The sequence below is a fragment of the Eulemur rufifrons genome, chromosome 29 (assembly GCF_041146395.1).
Source record: "Eulemur rufifrons isolate Redbay chromosome 29, OSU_ERuf_1, whole genome shotgun sequence".
NCBI classification, from domain to species: Eukaryota; Metazoa; Chordata; class Mammalia; order Primates; family Lemuridae; genus Eulemur; species Eulemur rufifrons.
In genome coordinates, this window is record NC_091011.1 from 63,642,296 (window position 1) to 63,663,728 (window position 21,433).

Genomic DNA, 21,433 nt, shown 5'->3' on the forward strand with positions numbered 1-21,433 from the left:
TATGAACATACTGATTACAGTGATACAAAAGCATAGGATGTACACAATGGGAACTTACAAAATGGTAACAATTTAAGTGGTTGTATTTCTACCCTAAATGCTCTATGATGCCAGCATGTTGCAATGGCTCAGAGCAGGGATCTGGAACCAGGCAGTGTGGCTCTCATTCCTGACTCACCAGCCCTGTGACCCTGCGCCTCAGATCCATCACCTGTAAAATCATGATAGTAGCTATCTCACAGGGTCACCGTGAAAATTAAATAATATGTAAAGCACTTCCAACCATTACTGGGACATACTGTTATATAAGATTTATAATTGCTACTAGATAACTTTTATAATTAAGCAAATGCATTTATAGTTTTCCAGAAACATTTCACCCGGGAGTCTAAAAGCAGAATTATAACGGTGCTCAGTTGAGAATGAGGCATCCACAAAGCTCTGTGATACTTACAGAATCTACCAGGATGTGTGAATGAGTGTGGGACTCTCCTTCCAAAGGCTGGGAAAAATAGACATCGATGGAATATTGTACATCTGGTTCTAAACAGATGGGTGTAGGAAGGAGCATGATTCTGTATTAAGAGAAATAAAGCAAAAATTCAGTGACAAAAGTACAATTATATTACCTGAGTGGCCATAGTATGTGGTAGCATTCCCCTAGTGCTGTGAAGTGGGCTCCATGTGGGGCTGAGGACAGGTCTAAGTCTAGACCAGCACAGGTGGGTTGGCTGGGTGGGGAATTCACACTTAGATCCTTAGTGGCTCTTCCACAGGATTGTGACAAATAGCAAAGTCTTAGAAACTATTGGCCATGGGTTGTCATGACAGCTCTGGGGAAAGGATGGCATAGATATCCTTCATTCCATCTGTCACGCTGATACCAACAGGGTCTCTGTTTTCTTTTGCCACAAATCTCTGATGAGGCAGAGTGATTGGCCTCAAAGTTAGTAGCTTTTAACTTCATAGACTCTCAGCTGTTAAGACTACTCAAGCTGAATATTTTGTTTTTATTCTTATAACGTTTTACTTTTTCACATTTCCACGTGGGGGACTGGAAAAGGAACATTCTGGATTTAGAGTCAGGCTATCTGGGTTGGGATCCTGGTTCTGCTACACACTAGCAATGAGTCTTGAGCAAGTCATTTAAGTATTGTTCTTCTCAATTTCTTTTTCACCTGATGAAGACAAAATCTACCTCACCAAGTTATGAAGATACAATGTGATATTAAACATACAGCATAGTGTGGCACAGTAAGTGCATAATAAATGTTATAGTCTTCTTCAACACTTCTCTTCCACTTAGTTCCCAGATACAAATTATTGATGCAGGAATGAAATCCTAAGAAGCCTTCAGTGTCTGAGGTCGGGTCCCAAGCGTACCTGGCAGCCGCTGGTAAGGCAAAAGACGAAGGCTTTGGCTGTGGATTCCTGCGTGTACAGTACTCGTGCCCTCCGGGGGGGTTCACCACGAGCTGGACAGCCCAGTCAGCTGCAGACTAGACAGGCACGACATGAAAGCACATCACGATGAGGGTGCAGGAAACTGTTTTGCACTCATTCATATATACCTAATGGACAGGACATAAACTGAATTTGCAACCCACATGCTACTTGGAAAATAGAGCTTTGGAGTTGAAAGAGGTCTTAGAGGTTTGCTCCTGGGCCCAACTCTCATGTCTGAATTGTGATCCAGGCAGAAAGAACAGTGCTTCTGGCTATAGCTATACTTATGGGCCTGGAAATACCCTAACCCTTCTGACAGGTCTAAATTTTCAACCTCCGTCTCCCAAAGAGTTGATTAATTCATCATGTCCCAGATTGCAGAACAAATAATAATGGTTTGGCATCATTCACTAAGGGATATATATATATATATATATATATGAAATATATATATATAAGATATATATATATATGAAATATATATATATAAGATATATATATATACACACACACATAGAGAAATATGTAAATTAGCTATATTCTGGATGCCTTACAATTTGGAAAAGCTTTTTAAAGTTGTCAGGGATATACTCTCTCCATGGATAAATTAATCTATTTTTTCTTTTTTAATGGCTTTCTTATATTCACCAAGTCAAAGTACATTAAGCTCCCTTGGCTTTCATTTGTAAGTGAGAAATAGAGAATTATGTTATGTGCAGAATTTCAAATACAGTCTCTAGCAGGGCTTCAGAGCCTCTAAGACCACACCCACCTCCAGCTGTGGAAAACACTTTTCAAGGGAGATGGTTGGTGGGTTTCAGATGACCAAAGAAAAGGTTAGGAACCACTGCTCTAGATCAAGTATTTTTCTAATTTGGTTTCTGGTCTGTCTTAGATGTTTCTCGACAGGCGGGAGGTGGGAGTGGGAGGCGGGGGGTGGGGTGTCTGCTTTTAGTCTTTCTCCTGTTGCAGGGCAGGATCCAAATGCAAGTAAATGCCTCTGCTGCGTCTTCTGTGAGTTTCTGTACATGTGTTGGTTTATTAAATTTTTGGAAAAAAAGTCCCAGGAGGACAGGATTCATGTTATTTTAGTTGTTTATTATTCTTATGCAAACATTCAGTCACCACTTCCGTAAACCTGGTACCTTAAATATACATAATAAGTCCAGCTTTAGATTCTCTCCCTGGGATCAAGCACATGTGCATACGGTTCACCATGTTGCTTCAATATCTCTAGGAAACCCTTTGGTTTATAATGCTCTCCAGATGTTCTACTTTTTGCACATCATTTTATGATGAACCTTTTCTAGCAAGGCTAAAATGAAAACATTTAGTTTGAGAATACATTTTGGTCAGTTTTGACCATCGAAGAAGTTGGAGTTCAAGGATACCTGGGCTTCATAGCGGATGGCAACAGTGAAGTCCACAGGAAAGGGAATGTTGCTGACAGCAAATCTCAAGCCAGCCCCAGGGAGAAGCCTGGCAAATCCGGGTCCAGTCCATGTGACAGGGTTCCCAGGAACTGGCTCTCGTAAAACAGTGTGAACAGCAGGCCCCTGGCCAAAAGTCACCGAGCTCTAAAATGGGAGAGGAATGTAAATAGCTTTGCCTACAGTCAAGGCCTCGAAGAGTTCAGGAAAACAAAACAAAACAAACCACCCCCAAACCAAAAAAACCACTACCCTCCTCCCCATATTTCCTGGTGTGTATATGATTCATCTGAGTCACGGATAAATTATTCCAACCAGGATACGGTCCAGAATCCAGCTGAGAATAATGTGCTGAAACTGCAGCTTTGGAACATATGTTACTGTATAGAATGACTGATTGGAAAGCAGTGTCACTAGAAGCCACTTTAATTTTAAATACCCCATGTATTAATGAACTGAGCAAACCCCACACTGACGACCCTGGGTGTTCTCAGATATGATTGTGGAGTTCTGGATAAAATATGGAAGGAAAAGAATAGTCCCAGGCCTACTTTACAGATTTTGTGTAATCATGAATGACAATGAGAAAACCCACACAGATTTATTTTCTGGCTATTTCTCCTATGCAAACATGGGAGAAATGCTCCTCTTCTATCTGCTTGGGAGCATATAAGTACAAACCTCCTAACACACTTGATTGATTAGCATCCCTGATGGTCTCTATATTGGACATCTGCCTGAGGCCATCTGGACCCTGTAGATAACACCTCTTTAATTATTTTTGCATCTGCCTCTCCACACTCAACAGCCTCCACTCAAATTCCTCCTCTTGTTTCTTTTGCCTGTGCTGCTGCAACAGTCTCGTGGCTCTGCTCTCCTCACTTTCCCTGGTCCAATTCATATTATGAATACATACCTCTGCCAACAAAGCAATTCAAACTCTAACTGCCAACAGAATAACGCCTGAGTAACTTAGTCTGGAGTTCAAGTTGCTCTGTGATCCGCACCAAACTGCTCTTCATTTGATGTTTGCTTAGTAACAATTAAGTGCCAGCCTCTGAATTAGGAATGCAAAGATAAATAGGATGGAGCCCCTGCCATAGAGGAGTTTAGAATCTTGCAGTAAAGAGAGAAATGTAAATAAGCAACTGTTCTACCACATTTGGTTTTAATAGACAGGCATATATGAAGTCATTTTTATGTAATGTTTTTCAAACAGTTAAGACATACCATCAAAATTGCAGTAGACACTCCATATTCCCATCCCAGATCGCCTTTACCTGGTCGGTGCACCCACCCCCTAGTTGCTGTGTGTGTGGCTGCTAACAGTTCACAGTTGACCCTTGCTCTGGAGACCTGGTCTCTCACATCTCCCCAACCTGCACACCCATCCCTCAGGGAACTCATAGCCAATAACTAGCTGCTACGAGGGTATAAAACGCTTGGACTGCAGTTTATGCTCCTGTGCTCCTCTGAGGATCAATCCAAGATTTCGTTTTGCCCAAGACCACTTCTTACTCTGCCCTTTTTTTCTGTCTTGTTTCCTTCACTATCTTAAAGAGTATTCCTGAAGAATACTTTCTTAATAAATCACATGCAGCTGAGTCTCATCTTAGGCTCTGCTTCTAGGGCACCTGACCTGAAACAGTTGATACAAGTTTACCTAAAAGTAGATCCTAAGATGCAATACTGGAGGTGGATAATTTACTGTTCAGCTGGAAATGAGGACCCCGGTATGCAACATGTACTGACGATCCCTGGCATGCAGGAGTGGTGTGATTGCTAAAACTGTCACCTGTGGAGAACTGGGATAAGATAAAAGGGGAAGTGGAGGAAATACTGACTTGAGCAGTATCTTTGGCATTGAAAGATATGCAAGACATAGTAATTATAAGGACTGTGGAAATGAGTGGCTGTTGTTGAATGTCTTTGAGGAGAGAAAATGACAGGCTCAGGATAATCAATCACCAACTTAAAGCGAAGTATGAAAATCGGAGGGCATTTTTGGGGACATGCTCATTAAAGAGATGCTTGTCTCCTTAAGAGCAGAAAGTGCTGAAGACTAGTCATGAGACTTAACTGTAAGAGTTGCAGAACTTCAGAGAAGGCCAAAGTATCAGCCTAGCTAAATTACTTATGCAAACATGCAGATTTCTTGGCCAGGCCCAGATTCTCTGATTTAGCATCTCAGGCAGGCAATAGAACTGCATTTTAAAACTCCCCAGGTAATACTTATGCACAGTGAGATTTGAGGATCACTGATCTGTGCCACAGGGATACGGGGAGGGGTGTAGTGACTCATGCCCTGCTCTTCCCTTTCAGGTGGACTTCGGGTTGAGGAGAGCTTCTTCCAGCATAGAGTCAGAGAAGGCTCCGTGGGGATGTAGTGTGGGAACGGAGGCATGCTTCCTCACAGGGGGGCAGTGGAAGACATGGGTCGATACACACGAGAACCTTGAGCCTCAGGTTCTCCTCAGCACTCTCAGACTACAGATGGAACCCACTTGCTTGTATTGGAAAACAGAGTCACCATTCTACTTCTACCACACTGCAGACAATGTAGAAACCTCAAAGGATGCAGAAGCTTATAAGAAAATGCATGCCTTCCTCAGGATCTGCCTGTGCTCCCCACCTGACCACTTGCCCAATAATTAGGGTCAAGTCTCTGCATGTCAGGGTGGGAAAGTACCGGACCTTTGAAAGGGATTACAACCAAAGGAGCTGTGGGATCTGGCTAACATGTACCATTGGCAACTGGGAGGGAATGGCTGGGTATGGATCCTGAGGAGCAGAATACAAAACTGCATAAGAGGGACTTTGTAGATTTGGGGCCACCTGTGCTATAAGATTTAGTAGCCTCACAAGGGCCCTGGGAGATGGATCTGATATGTTACTTGGGTAACTATTGGAAGCTTGGCAACAGTCATGGCTCAGAAGAAATAAAGTGGAAATGCCAGAACTGCTGTAGCAGGTTGTAGAGCAGACACAAGGCTCAAAGAAGTTGGGATGCGAGAATGAATCTCGGGTAGAAGACCAGAAAATCCACCAGCTAACATGTTCCTGGTGGGGGAGGAGCAGAGGATACTTCATCTACCAAGACAACAGGAATGAACTGGAGGGGACCACCAGCATCACTGAGAAGCTGGGCATTCACTAGCCCATGAAAATCTGGGTAGTGGTACTGAACTCTTGAAAGCAAGGTGGGTATAATTATTATACTGGGCAGCAAGGCTGGAATGAGAGACAAGGGGGACTGACCCACAGGAATCTTCTTTGGAGATGGTTAATAGAACATGGTGTTCCTAGGAGCAAGATCGATGATCAGTCAACAAAAGTATTGTTTAATGAATGTAATCACAAGTGGGCAAGCATGAATCAGCAGAAGGCTGAGGTCAGCTGCACCATGGAAAGACATGATCTTTTGCCAAGTTTCTAGATTGGAGCCACTTCTCAGACCCAGAATCCCCTGACTGAATGAAACGGGTCCCGGTGAGGAAGGGCTCTTCAACATCACAGCAAGTGTGATGCTCTCACTCATTCTCCAAACAGATCTACGAGTATTTACTTGAGTAACTAACTGTCTATTGGGGAAGGGAACAGACCCATATCTTTCAGTGTTAGTGGATACAGGATCTGAGTTGATGCTGATAACCAGGTACCCAAAGTGCCACCAGAGTGCCCCTGTTAGAATAGGGGCATATGTGGGTCAGGGAATAAATGGAGTGCTGGCCTAGGTCCCTTTTATAGTGAGTTCACTGGATTCACAGAGCCACCTATTGATAATTTCCTCGAATTCCTGAATATATAATTGCAATGGACCTGCTTTGTAGTTGACCTTGGTTCTTTGACCTGTAGGGTAAGAGCTTTTACAGTAGGAAAAGCCAAGTCAAAGCCTGTTAAATGAGCCCCCAACCTACCCACCCCCAAGCCACAACTGTACATAAAAAGCAATATTGCAAATCAGGGGCATCCTCAAAGTGCCACTCTCAAGACTTAAAGGGTGAAGAACTGGTGGTTCCCATCATATGCCCCTTTAATTCACCAGTCTTGTCCCTGAAAAAATCGATGGATGACTGGTAGATGGAAGTGAATTACCACAAATTTAACCAAATTGTAGCCCCACTTGCAGCTGTTGTGCTAGATGGAGTATCTTTACTAGGCAGATTAATACAGCCTATGGTACATGCTGTGCAGATATTGATGTGCAAAAATGTGTTCTTTTCCATACCTATAAGGGAAAGGAAACAGCAACAGTTTGTATTTATTTGGGATCGGGAATAGTGTGTGTTCACAGTCTTGTTCCAGGGCTATGCTGATGCTCTTTCTTTCTGTCACAACAGAGCCTAAAAGGATCTGAATCATCCAGATATCCTACAAAATATCACACTAATCCCCTATGTTGAGGGCTAGTAAAGTGGGTACCTTTGCCCAAGGTGGTGTTCTGTGGTCTCCCACAGGGAGAATGAGCACTCTGTGGCCTTGGCTGGCACTACTTTGAGGGCTCAGAGTGTCTAATTCATAAAGGTAGGAAAACACAACATCTCCTCTGCACAAGGGACCCACTTTGCACAGAAGTTCAGCAGTGGTCATGTGAGTTTAGGATCCACTGCTCCTACACAAACCATACCACCCAGAAGATGCTGACCTGAGAAGGCAGTGGAATGGGGCCCCTTAAAGACGCAGCTGATGCATCAGCTTCACTAGCTTGGAAATGGCACCCTATGAGACGGGGCAGTATTCTTCAGGATGTTATGTATTCCTTAAATCCATGGCCTTTATGTGATGCTGTGTCCCAGCAGGTAGAACACATGGGTTTGGTGAACCAAGTAGGATCAGCCATGTCCACCAGCCCAGTGACCATGGGAATTTGGGCTTCTTGTCATTGCAACATCAGGCTCTGTGGATCTAGAGGTCTTGATTCTTGGATGAGGACAAAGAGTTCCACTAACCTTAAAGCCATGGCTGCTGGTCACTTGGGCTACTCATGCCAGGAGACCAGCGATCACAGGAAGGAATTACCATAATTGATGGTGGGACAGGAGGAATATTTATGGCACGGATGGATCCACTGGGGCATCTCCTATACCTGTGGCCTGATACGGGTACAGTAAGCAGGGGCTCCAAACCCTGAGGGCTGAGGCGATGAGTCATCTCACCCAGAAATGCTAGTTGAGAATAAGAAGAATCTAGAATGGGTGGGGAGGTGGGAGGGAGACAGTATCAATTGTAGCCTTGGTACCAACTGTAGCAGCTAGAGGCTACAATTTGTCCTACTAATGTCCTTTTGTAAACTTCCCCAGGTCTTATGACCAATCAAAATCCTGGAGAAGCTGGGCCTGCGTGCAGTGAATTTAATATAAGAAGGAAATGCCAGGGCCAGCTGCATGGCCGTGCAACCTGCGTAGTTGCCTGGTGCCCCATACTCAAAAGGGCTCTATGCTTGGTTTAGTGCCTTGTTGCCACTCTCCTGAAATAATTAATACTTTTCCTTTGAACTTGCTCTATAAGGGAAGTCTCTTGGGACAATGGCACATGCACATGAGCAGAAGAGATATGCACGTGTGTCTGCTTCCATGTGGCCCCATTATATATAGTACACACAATGGCCCATGGACACAGAATTCTAGTGGACTTACTATGCACGAGAGTTCAGTGAGACTAAAAGTGGGGTACGTGTGTGACTAAGCAGGGGCGTTAACAGCTCCAAGAAGCCAAGCTTGCTGTTAGAACCAGAACTTGTTTGGAATGCGGAAAAAAGGCAAAGGCATTCTAACATGAACCACCAAGGCACCCTACTGCATCCTTTCTTATTCATGTGACTTCCCTGTATTAGCCAACTACTTCTTCTGAGAACAATGACAAAAACGAAAGAGAAAGATAAGGCAACCCACAGTTTCTTTTCCTTTCAATCCTTCTGTACTCATCAGTATGCTGAAGGTAAAGGGTTGATGGAACACATAGCAAGAAGTGAAATAAAAACAGTGGAGTTAATTTTGTGCAGGCTTCCTAATGTTCTGGTAAGAACAAAAAACATATGTATGTGTGACTACAAGTTGACAATGTGGATAGGAATACAAATTTGGTAATTTCAGTGATTTCAACACTCTTAAGTTTGCAATTACAAGAAGCATTGCACGATACAAAGATGAAGGGTAAAATTGGTGCTAATAATTTAAATTTTTTTCTATTTTACACAGAATGACATTAAATCAGCACATAATAAAATCCTATGACAGGTTGAGAGAAAGACCATGAAAGAAAGCAAAAAGCTTTATATTATAGTGCTTTCAGTGGCCCTTTCCCTGATTTTTGAAGAGGGCCCTGTAGGTGGGTCTGAGCGCGTAAGAAGTGAGCATTAGTAGACGCTGTTGGTTGGCAGCCGCGTCCCCGCTACTGGGCCAGGGCGACCATCTGCCAGCTCCTGGGACTATTGGCTGCTAAGGCTCACAACTGCCCCCTTCTTTCGAGGTTTGCCCTTGGTCAAAGAAAGCCACCTCGCCTAGGAGGTTACCCACATCTGCCTTGGCAGCACACAACCAATGACTGGCTGACAGGGAACACAGTAGGCTGGCCCTTGTGCCTCAGTGGGGGCAGCTCTGCAGTGCGATTTAAGGTTTGGAGCTTCCCTGGAAGATGAGGCCCAAAGCTAGACTCTACCCCAGCCCTCATCCTTGCCTCACCTTTCCTCATTTCCTAGCCTATCTCCCTCATGCCACCATAGCTTGTTCCTGATGTGCACTCCTTCAATAAAACGCATGCACCTGAATCACTGTTGTGATCTGCTTCGAGAAATTCAGCCTAAGACAGTGACTGTACACACTCACACGTGTGTGCCCACATTTATATAAAACTGGAAAAAAATTTCACACAAAATATGACCTTATTATGTTTCTTTCTATTGTACTAAACTGATTCCATAGCCTACTTACTGACTGGAATGACTCGCAGTTTGAATATTACTGCTCTACAGGATCCCAGAGACTGAAACAATGAATGATGTCCAGATATCGGGGTAGGGAATATCAGAGAGAGATAAGTCCAAATTGAACCTTAAGGGATGAGTTGAAGTTTTCCAAATCGATAACACACAGGTGGAGATTTCAGGCAAGAGTTAGGAGAGAGTGTGTAGTGTTAGAGCAGGGTTTCTCAAAGTGCTATCATGAACCACTTGTATCAGATCATCACGGGATGCTCAGCAAATGTGTAGATTTCTTAGCCAGGCTCAGATGCCCTGATGTGGCATCTCCAGGCTCAGGCTCTGGGATCTACTTTTTAAACAAACTCCCCAGGTGATACTTAGGCACAGTAAAATCTGAGGATCACTAATCTGTGCCACAGGAATAAGAGGAGGCCAACAGTGACCCATTCCCCAGTGTGCTCTCTTAGGTGGAGCTCAGCTTGAGTAGAATTACTACTTCCAATCTAGAAAGTCAGAGGAGCCTTCATGGGGACATGGCGTGGGAACAGGGATATGGCGTGGGTGCAGAAACAAGCACAAGAAAGAGCACAGCCATGCTGATGGGTGTGTGTGGACCACGCAGCAGGAACTCTGACCTTCTCAGCTGGAGGTACTTCTCCTTCATCTGACTCCATGTCACGTTACATGTGGCTCTTTTATGATGCTTAACCCGCCCCGCCATGCAGTAGATGTGTGTGAATAGGGCTCATTTCCTCCACAACAAGCTTAAGGGCGGGCCAGTGCTTCTGTTTTCATTCATTCAACCATTTCACTCACTCAGGAAGGTCTCTTATGTGTAAGGAACTGTTTCAGGTGCTGGGTTTGTGAACAAGACAACCAGGTGTGCTTTCACTCACTGCTCCAGCACAGCCGTCTGTGCATATATACCAGGGAATGCTCAGTAACGATCTCAGCGCAACTGATAAATGAAGCAACGGACCAACGAACAAACAGGCCTACGGCAGTCACGACTTTGCGTGAATGATAGTTCGATGGTCACAAGGTCTTCAGGACTCCTTGGGCTCCTGAAGCCATTGGCAGCCAGGCCCTGGGGAGGTGGCATCATTCTGGCACTGACACCAGCACTGACCAACCTCAACTGCCTTGGAGTCCAAGGCGTGGCCACAGCATCATCCCACTGGCCATCAGCTTATCTTTTCTTCTCCAGTTAGTAGTGGGGCCATTCCTCAGCACTTAACCTCTCCTCACTAAAATGACTAGAAATTGTGAATTCCCAGCGCCTGACTCACCAACCCCGCAGAGCCCAGATTTCTAGAAATTTTCGTTTTGAAAAGAATTAAAGCTATTGACGTTTTCCCCAGAGGCTCTAATTACTCTGAGCTGGCTCTTCCTCCGCTCCATTTCTGTTCATGAGGGTAACAAGAGCTTACTGTGAGCGCTCACACAGGCCAGGCAGGCTCTAAGTGTGTTATTCATCATGGCGTGTCATGGCGGCCATTAATAAACGGTTTACCTCACTTGGCTCGCCGGCACGTAGGCTTTGCTTCTGGTTTCTCTTCAGTATTATGTTTCCTTTGTCAATTACGAAATCATTTCCTTGTTGCTGGACATACACATCACATTTAGGCCAAGCTGTTGCTAATATCTTAAAAAGAAAAGAAAAGAAAAGACAGTTAAAATATAATCATCAAAAGTATCAATTCCAGGTAATCATGATTCTCATTGGAAAGCCTCTGGAAGAAGTAATGCAGACAATTTATAATTTTTTATTTTTTTGTGAAAATGGGGAAATTTTTGGTGGTCCTAAGACTGCATGTTGGGTTTTCTTTTTAAAGGATACTAGTAAAATCCTAAACTGGGAAAACATTCAATTCTTACATACTGGTTTTGTGGTGTTTAAAAAAGTATGAATGCCATGTTTAAATGTTAGATGTCAAGAAGGAAGTTGAAGAAAACCAACAATAGGCATGGCACAGAAATTAAAAAAATTAGCAGACAGTGTAACTTTCAACACTCTCCCGCCCAGTTCTTACTGTTTGTAGATTTTGGTCTTACAGGTTCACATGGGAGGTGGTTTCAGGATAACCAAATTCCACCAGCCAAACTAAAGGAGAGGGAAATCGCATTCATGCAACTCTGATTTCCTTAAAACACTGGTTTTTAATGGGCTTTTCTTTTTTCTCCTTTCCTTAGTTGCCAACCCAGTGAAAATCTCAAATTGTTCCATTTCCCAGTTTTCACTGCATCCTGGATATTGGTGTCTCCCTGGTCAATGGAAATACTGTTGGTTTTACAGAAAAGATTTTCAATTTTACAGGCACCCTAGTTGTTTGTCATGAGCGTGCAGCCTGGAGGTCAGCTGCAGCCTGCCTCAGCAACCTGGTTTATTTCAACATCTACTATTCTGCCTCTCAGTCATGCTCTCTGTGCAGCTCCCAGGCCTCTCTGTGGTGAGGACCCTTTGGATGGGCCGTTCTAGGATTATGTCCCTGTGTCCTTTTCTTCCACCCCTGTGTTCATCTTGTAACACAAAATTATAAACTATTTCACTGATACTATGTAGAAAATATATATTGTGGAATTGGCATTTATACTGTACTATATTAAATTATACTATCTTAAATTCAATCAATATTAGCTTGTTGTGACTTTGAACCAAATTTCTTCTACAAGTTGTTCCTGTAAGAAAGTGAACCAGTGTTTCCCCAACTGCACAGGAATCACCTGGGGCTCTTGTTAAAATGCAGGCCTGATTCAGTAGCCTAAAGGTAGGTCTGAGCTTCTAATGAGCTCCCAGGTGATTCAATATTGCTGGTCAGCAGACTGCATTTTCAATAGCAAAGGTCTACACTGCTTTTGGAAGAGCCACCAGGGAAGTTAATTGTAATTCTTCTTTGTTCTCCAATTAGAGTATTAAAACAATTATTCATAAGATGCAGTCTTGGTTTTATGTTCCTTCCTGTTTCTATCTGCAACCTTTCTCTTCTCTCTGCTACCACTTCACTTAGATCCTTATCTGTTCCCATCTAGACTATTGCAGATGGCTCTTCCCTCCAACCTGGGCTTCACTTCTGTTAGATTAAGTTTGCATGAACACTGAGAACAGTCTTCTTGACATCATTCCATTCTCTTGCTCAGAAAGCTTCAATGAGTTCTCATTGCCCAAAGAATAAAATTTAGCCTCCTTAGTAGGAGAGTGTAATTTTATTTTCCAATACTTCTTCCCTATGTAAACTCCCTGCTCTAACTGTGAATATACTTGTATTGTTTCTCTTCTGAGCTGTTATTTTTTAAGACTTTGGCTAGACTGTCTCCTCATCTATTTCACCAATAGAAATCATACTGTTTTAAAGTCTCTGGCTACATTATTCTACCTTTGTGTTAAGCCCATTCATAAGGAATCACTCCTGGCTCTGAAATTCTAACACACTTATTGACTCTCCTTGTCATATGGCACTGCCCATCCTCTGCCATCTTGAGCTATAGAAATGTACTAGCTACAGTAAAAACTCCCAGGACCAGGGATCCTAACTAATCCCTTGCTATATGGTCCTTAGCCTGGAACAAATGGGTAGGCAACATTTTAATGGGTTAAGGGTAAGAGTTTTGAAACCAGGTACACCTAGATTTCAATCCTGGACCACCCTCCCCACCACCACTATCCACCAGGTATATGACTTTGGGCAAATTACTTAACCTTGCTAATGTTTTCCCTCATCTGGAAATTAGGAATGTAATACTTAGGTTGTTTGGAGAGTTAAATGAGATAATGTATATAAAGTGTGAATCACAGAGCAGTAAATAAATGAAATCATAATACTACAGCAGCAGTGATAGCATCGAAAGCATACCAAAAATTGTTAAATGAATGTGCAAATAATTAAATAGTTCCTACATCTTTTCTATTACAATTAAAGATAATGTCTTTAGCAGAGGAGGAAATTATTCACAGTATTGCCTTTTAAGTATTCAATATCAATCCCACCTTGAATTTCCTGTCTTTTGTCATAGGTATTACTTTCCAATCTTTTAAGAACGTTTAACTTGCCCTTTAAAGCTATTCTGTATCTGTGATATTTTTCTTTAAGCCATGGAGGGAGTAATAAGGATTCATGTCACGAGGGACATGACCTGCTAACCAATGAAACCAGTATTGTTACAGACAGTCTACTCATAAGCCCTGGTTCAGAGGTGTGTTAGCATTCTCAATATTATCCTATTTAATTGATAACAGGATAAACATCCATTCAGGGTGTGCTGTGTGGTGGGTGCTGCCCCACACAGCTATACTGAATACATGTTAAGTAACAGTTCTTCTGTTTTAGAAAATTATGGTGTTTTTTTTTTGTATTTTCTTATCTAAAAAATGGGAATTAGTTATGGTCTAAAATATAACTACCAATATTCCTTTCCAAAACTTATCTTTTCAGCCACCACCACAATATTAAAGACCATGAAGAAGAATCCGGACATAGGATTGCTTCATTCTGATTCCACCCACGGAAGGTGTACGTCTGAGTAGGGACAGTGAAAGTCTCATGCTCTTGCCTCAATTCCAATCAGTAAAAGAGCAAATTCTAAGCCTCCTATTTTCATTCCTTCCCACCAACAGTGTCCAGACAGGAAAGAGATTCCAGGAGCAACTTGGTCATGGGAACCTGGAATGGGTTCCCCTGTGTTATCTATCCAAATCCTGTCTTTAGAATAGATTTTCATGTGCTTTCTCTCCTTAAAGACCTTTACCTTGACTTACATTTCCTTTGCCATATTCCTGTCTGTGGCTGGAGTCACAGTCTTGAGAACTGACCTTATATACTTTATTCATTCATTCATTAGCAAATATCCATAAAGCTCCTACTACATGTCAGGCACACTGTGCTAGGCGCTAGTGCAACAATGATGAATGCCATACACATTCCCCTCCTCCCCCCTTTATAGCTTATAGTGTCATGGGGGAGACAGAAAAGGCATGTTCAATGGACCCATTTTAGGGCCAGGCACAGTGGCTCAGGCCTATAATCTTAGCACTTTGGGAGGCCAAAGTCGGAGGATCACTTGAGGCCAGGAGTTAAAGATCAGCCTAGGAAGCATAGCAAGACCTCCATCTCTACAAAAAATTAAAAAATTAGCTGGGCATGGTGCCACATGCCTGTAGTCCCAGCTACTCGGGAGGCTGAGGTGGAAGGATCACTTGAAGCCCAGGAATTCTAGGCTGCAGTGAGCTATGATCATAACACTGCACTAAGCCTGGGCAACAGAGTGAGACCCTGTCTCTAAAAAACATTTTATCTGTTTTATCTGATGGTTGCACTGAAAGGGCAAGAGTAAACTCTTTCATCATTTGATCTGCATCTGTGGGCAAAAGCACTCTTTTCTAGGTATTTTAACCATGATCTCGAGTGTTGCTGTCTGTATTCACTGACGTGCCATCAAATGAAGTCTGTAGAGAGAGTCAATGAAATACGCACCAAAGGCGCAAGTCCTTGGAGTGGAGTGGCTTCCTCCGCCTCGTAGAGATAGAAACGCAAAGGAGCAAAGAAGTACCCAGGGGCTGGTTCGGTGCAGCTGCGGCCAACGATGTGTGGGCGGCACTCACACTGCCCATCCTTGGGTGAGCACCTGAGGGAAAAACAATTCATCACGAAAAAACATACAGGGGGGTGAGTGCAAAATGAGGGTGTGGGGGTGCTGGGCTAATGCCCCCCGAGTTTGGACCAATTCTTGGAACTGATCGATCAACAGTCCTGTGGGCGGATGCGGAGCAGCCATGGGCTCAACACTGGTCTTGAAAGCGAATCCTGATAGCCACTTCTTTCCCCGGCGGCTTTCTGGTTCTGCTTTAAAAACTGGGAAAAGGAGAGCATTAGGACCTCTCTTTACAGGATGGCAAAAAGCTGGTGTTTTCCTCAGGTCAAGTCACGTGTGTCCAGGTATCTATCCCAGCAGCTCGTGGGATACCCAGGCAGGAAGATCGTCTACCTCACCTTTGGAAATATCTGAAGTAAAAGAAATCAATGCAGTTGTGGTTAACACCTTGAGATCTTTGCTTGTCATGGAATAAAATTCTCCACCTGTGACTATGAGCATATTAGAATAAAATGTGCTTTTATGTGAAAATGAGGACTATTTCTATAGAATTTCATCACTCACTTTACTGACTTACATGTTAGAATAAGCACCTCCAGGGTCACAGTCACAGGGAGAACACCCATGGATGTGATTTCCCAGGCCCCAGTATCCAACCTGCAGAGAAAAAAGGCTCAGTTGATTCCAGCTATAAAGATATTTGCTGCTCTGTGGTGTAATGTGATAATTACTACAATGCAATTGCCACAGAGCACTCAGCTAAACAACCTGAACAATCACAGAGCAGCCTTCCTTGACTGCACACTTGGTGAGTGAACTCCGTGGACTCATCTCCCAGCTCCAGGACTTGAAGTGAAGGGGACAGGCAGTTTGTCCATGTATCGTGTCCAGTGGAAATGCCATGGAATCCACACGATTCCTCTAACAGCATCAGTTTATGCTCAAGCTGGGTCACTGAGTCAGTTCTTCCTGGAGAAGTTCTTCTACCAGCCTATTTGCAAGTGCTTTAATAAAACTGATAGGTCCCCTTACCAGAGCAATCCCCGCCTATTTTATGTACACAATTCTGAAGAGTTTGGAGGTAGAAAAATCAATCAAGCTGATTTGGAGATATACTAATATCACCATTTAGTAGAGTCATTTGCTTCTAAGAGTCAGTTGTTTGGCACAATGTGAACCCGTGTGAGAGAGTCAGCTCTGTCGTTGAAGACTTTTTTCATCATTGCAACATCTTGACCTTTATTCAATGTAAACAGCTGGTGAGATACAAACAACTATTTTTCGAGTCTGATAACATTTAGTATGGAATGCTCAGAAAAATACTTCCCCTTCAAATCTTCATTTAACTTGCTCTGATAAAATTTAGATTTTAGTCAGCATAAGACTCCTATTAGAAATGGTCTTGTTAAGTATTCATATCCTTTTGTTATCGTGGCAAAATTCTATGCTCGATTTTTCAGAAAGATTTTAAACATTAAACATTGATGTTTTTGGACACAATGCAACAAAGGACTGTTGATTTTTCTCCCAAAACCAAACTTCAGTTTAAGAAAAAAAAAAAAAAAAAAAAAGGGACATGAACTGCTTCCCTCAGGATGTGGCTGTGAAAACTCCCTCCAGGCCACGCACGGTCTGCTGTCGTGTTGGCCACCTCAGGCCAGACCCAGGGCAGCACTGGATGCACGTGGATCAGGAGCACCTCATGGGTGCCTGGGCTTAGCTGGGATGGACAGTTCCCCATGGGGTGGCCCCCGCTCAGCTATTTCCCTCCTGCAAATAAAATTGACTCTGCATCACACACATAACAGTTAACCAAGCCAGTGAAAAAAGTCAACCTGAGCTGAAGGTTTGTCTGGAATTTTCTGACTTGGTATCTTTGTTGATTCTGTGACCAACTGTGCACCCTTCTTTGTGTGACATACCTATGGTCACAGAGATTGGTGTGGCCAACCTTCCTCTTTTATGTAAAACTATTCGATTCCCTGACCTGTCTCACACAGAGTCCCTTCTTCATTTGTCCTTCCTTACATCTGTTCCCCACCTTCTCTGTCCCAACCTTTTTTTAGTAAAATAACTTAAAATATTAGCACAAAACTACGTCCTTATAGGCATATGTTTCTTATTTATCAGCTACATTTCTTCAGACACATCAAGGTCACTGTTCTTTTATTAGGTTAAGTGTTTTTTTGTTTCGTTTTTTTTCTTTCTAAAATGTCATGGTGGGCTGCCAAGATTAGAGAACAAAGAAAAGAGTTGGGTTTGAGCTCGCCCATTGCATGACATATTTCTTTTGGAGTAAAATGGTTTCATTTTACTAATTTTAGAATATACATGCTCGTGTGTTTAGTGAAGTCTGTGAAAAATCCAAGAGTTTATTTCCCACAGGAATCTGAAATACATGTAAAACCTCAGTTGCTGGTTTTTTTTTTTTTTTGTTTTTGTTTTTGAGCTCATCCAAAATATTTTTTAAGCAGGGAAAGGTAGGGATTATGTACAACAGACAGAAGAAAGGCCTCATGGTCTGGTGGGCCAAAAGAGTGGGCAGATGAATGCTCTTCTGTTCTACTGCTTGGCACTTTCAGGAAACAATGGGTAAGCTCATTGACATCTGTGCCTGGGTTGGTTCAGTCCAAGTCAGTTCTGTGCTGGTAAATGTTTAATAGCCAGCTCTCTGCAGGGGTGGGGGGAGCCTGATGATAATGTTTGCCCATTTCTGTAGTTAAATACTCATACCACAGGAGTATTGAAATACAATAGGACAAGGAAAGAGGTTAACGAGGCCAAGTCTCTTCTATGCAATGGCCATAGAACTCTGCATCACTTTATAAAAGGAAAATTGTAGGCAAATACGTACAGCGCATTCATCGCAGTGTGGTCCAGTGGCATATGACCGGCACAAGCATTGGCCCGTATCCACATCACAGGTCGAGAGTGGCAGACTCCCAAGGGGGTTACAGTTGCAGGCTGAAAGTGCAGCATACACAGTTATTCTCATTCTTAATTCCTCCGCTCTTGTCAATGCCCCTAACAGCTCATACCACACTAAAAGCGTGGCCACAATAACACAGAACAGCCTGCCCTGCCAGGTTCATTGTATGCCTGGCTGCATCATTATGGTACTGCCGATAACCTCGCACAGGAAATCCTGTGTCAGACACTTCCAGAGCCTGATTTAGTTCTGCTGGATGGCAATTAGGAGGAGACAAGTAAGTAGGAAGTTGTGTAAGCTGTAGTATTGGCACAGTTATCCTGAGTGATGCTGACCAGGGCGCGTGACTCCGGGGCAAGAATTTCTGAGTGTCACAGTTATCATCGATGGCTTCTATTCTGGCAGATGCATCTGTCATTCCCCTTTCTCTTTGCTCTCTTACTACCTTGTTAACTTTTTCTCTTCATTCTCCCTCTCCTTTTTCTCCTCTCAGTCCTGCTTGCAGTGTGAAGTCCAAGAAGCTATGCTACCAGAGCAGGGTATACCCTTCTCCTGCAGGAAAACCAATATTCATGGACACAGCTGAAATGTCCATCAACTGATGAGTGAACAAATAAAATGTGGTATATCTACGTGATGGAATATTATTCAGCAATAAAAAAATGAAGTACTGATATAAGCTACCATGCAGACGAACCTCGAGAACATTATGTTAAGCGAAACAAGCCAGTGGCAAAAGACCTCATAGGATTCTATTTGTATGAAATGTCCATGATAGGATAATCTATAGTGACCGAAAATAGAGTAGTGTTTGCCTAGGGCTGGAAGAATGGGATATAGGGAGGTGGTAGCTAAGAGGGTATGGGGTTTAAAATAAAATTTAAAAAAATAAAATTTATTATCTTAACTATTTTTAAGTATACAGTTCAGTTGTGTTAAGTACAATCACATTGTTGTGCAAGCAATCTCTGAAATTCTTTTCATCTTGCACAACTGAAACTGTGCTCATTAAACAATAACTTCCCATTCTTCTCTTCTCCAAGCGCTGGCAACCACCATTCTACCTTCTGTCTCTATGATTTTGACTACTTTAGGTACCTCAAACAAGTGGAATTATATAGCACTTGTCTTTTTGTGACTGGCTTCTTTCACTTACCATAATATCCTTCAGGGTCATCCATGTTGAAGCATGTGTCAGAATTTTCTTCAAGACTGAATAATATCTCATTGTGTATATGGACCACATTTTGCTTATCTAGCACCCATCAATGGACACTTGGTCACTTCCACCTTTTGGCCATTGTGAATGCTGCTGCTATGGATATGGGTGTACAAATCTCTCTTCAAAACCCTGCTTTCAGTTCTTTGGGGTTTATACCCAGAAGTAGGGTTTCTTTTTTGTGGTGAGAAAAATGTTCTAAAATTGATCGTGGTGATGGTTACAAAACTTTTAATGTACTCAAAATCATTGAATTGTATACTTTAAAGGGTTAATTGTATGGTACATGAATTATGTCTCAATAGAGCTGTTACAAACACACACAAAACAAAATAATGTTATCCTGTTCTTGGAGGACATTGGGTTAGTCAGCGAACAAGGAAGATGTGTGGAGTGTTGAAAAGTGTGATGGGAAATCAGTTTAACTATATCATTTATTCTCATGATATTTCATTTTGCCACCAAACCCAAGAAGAACATTTTATTACAGAAAGATTCAGCCTGATGCTCTCTAAACGTGCAAATAATCCACACTTCCTTACACAGGCAAACATATGGAGCATGATCCTGTGACCAGATGGAATTATTTACTCAGATTCCCTGAGGAATCTGCAGCTCCATGGGGCCCCAAGCAGTTCTGAACTTCTGTGATCCTATAGCCAAGAGTCTGCCCATTTGGCCTCAGAAAACTGCTGAGGATTTTTTTCTATTTCCCCTCCGCTCCTCCCCTCCCCTTGGCTCTTTAACTTTTTTCTTTTCTTTGTCAGACAATATATGGACCAATACTAGGAGGAGTGTGAGAAGAAAGGGGAAAAGTAATTGAAAAAATAAAAGGAAAAGAAACCACCACTTGAAAATTGCCTAAGAAGACATCAATCTTGCAGAAATGCATAATGTAATTTAACGAATTTGTATGTAGAGTCCTAGTGAGGACCATTTTTCTAAAGGTTTCACAACTTGGCATTACATTTTTTGACACTTGCCCTGTTTGTTCCAGGGGGGAAAATGTGAACACTCCCTGCTGGCCCTTTATGATAAACCAAGGAGCAAAGTTCTCTACTAAGTTCCTAAAATTTTTAAAACTCAAAGGCTGGCAGGGGACTCTTATGTATTTACAATTACCCAGTTCTGTGGGCTGACAGAGACAACCCCAGCTTTTAAAATGTGTCGTGGTTGGAGGCCCAGCCCCAACCCCTGTGGACTTACGCTGACAGCCCAGGGGGTCGGTGGCGCTCAGGCCATAGTGGTTGGGCTTGCACTGGTCGCAGTTGGCTCCTTCCACGTTCTCCTTACACAGGCATTGGCCGGCCACGGATCCCACTGCAGGGTCAGAGTGGCTCACACAAATGCCACCAGATATGGTCCCATCAGGGTCACATTCACAAGCTGGGAACACAGACATGTATTGTCTCAGTTAGTAGCAAATCGTGGGAAGCCTGAAATATAAGCATAGCATTTTACCCACACTATAACTATCTTACTTTGTTTAAATAATTAAATATGTTTAAATAATTAGACCAACAGGCAAGGGCTATTTGGAAATGTATCCCAGATCTCTGGCCTTGGAAAATGTTGAATAATTCCATACATCTATATCTTAAAAGACTTTCAAATGATTCAAAAGTCAGAGGACTAGAGGAAGAATTCTATTGTGAAAACTGGATATTAGGAATAGAATGATTCTTTTGGGGATGATGAAATGTTTTGGAACTAGGTAGAGGTGGTGGTTGCATGGCATTGTGCCCGTGAATCGTTCATTTTGAAATGGTTAATTTTTATATGCACTTCATCTAAAAAATAGATAGAACAAAAGAAAACAACTCTAAAGGTGAAAATAAGGCTAAGAGACAGGAGTGGGATGTTGTAATGACATATTTATATCATTACAAGGGATGTGAGAAAGA

General features: G+C 42.6%; 1 protein-coding gene across 2 annotated transcripts in view; it reads right to left on the reverse strand.

The window, feature by feature from the left end:
* The window catches only part of LAMB4 (laminin subunit beta 4), a 95,068-nt gene that overhangs the window by 42,998 nt on the left and 30,637 nt on the right, over nt 1–21,433 (reverse strand). For both annotated transcript variants that reach the window (XM_069461864.1, XM_069461863.1), the window contains exons 11-17: nt 20,736–20,915; nt 18,236–18,345; nt 15,959–16,038; nt 15,264–15,414; nt 2,838–3,023; nt 1,384–1,499; nt 455–575 (exon numbers count right to left, since the gene is read on the reverse strand). In XM_069461864.1, the coding sequence (XP_069317965.1) occupies nt 455–575; nt 1,384–1,499; nt 2,838–3,023; nt 15,264–15,414; nt 15,959–16,038; nt 18,236–18,345; nt 20,736–20,915 (944 nt within the window). The remainder of the gene's footprint in view (nt 1–454; nt 576–1,383; nt 1,500–2,837; nt 3,024–15,263; nt 15,415–15,958; nt 16,039–18,235; nt 18,346–20,735; nt 20,916–21,433) is intronic.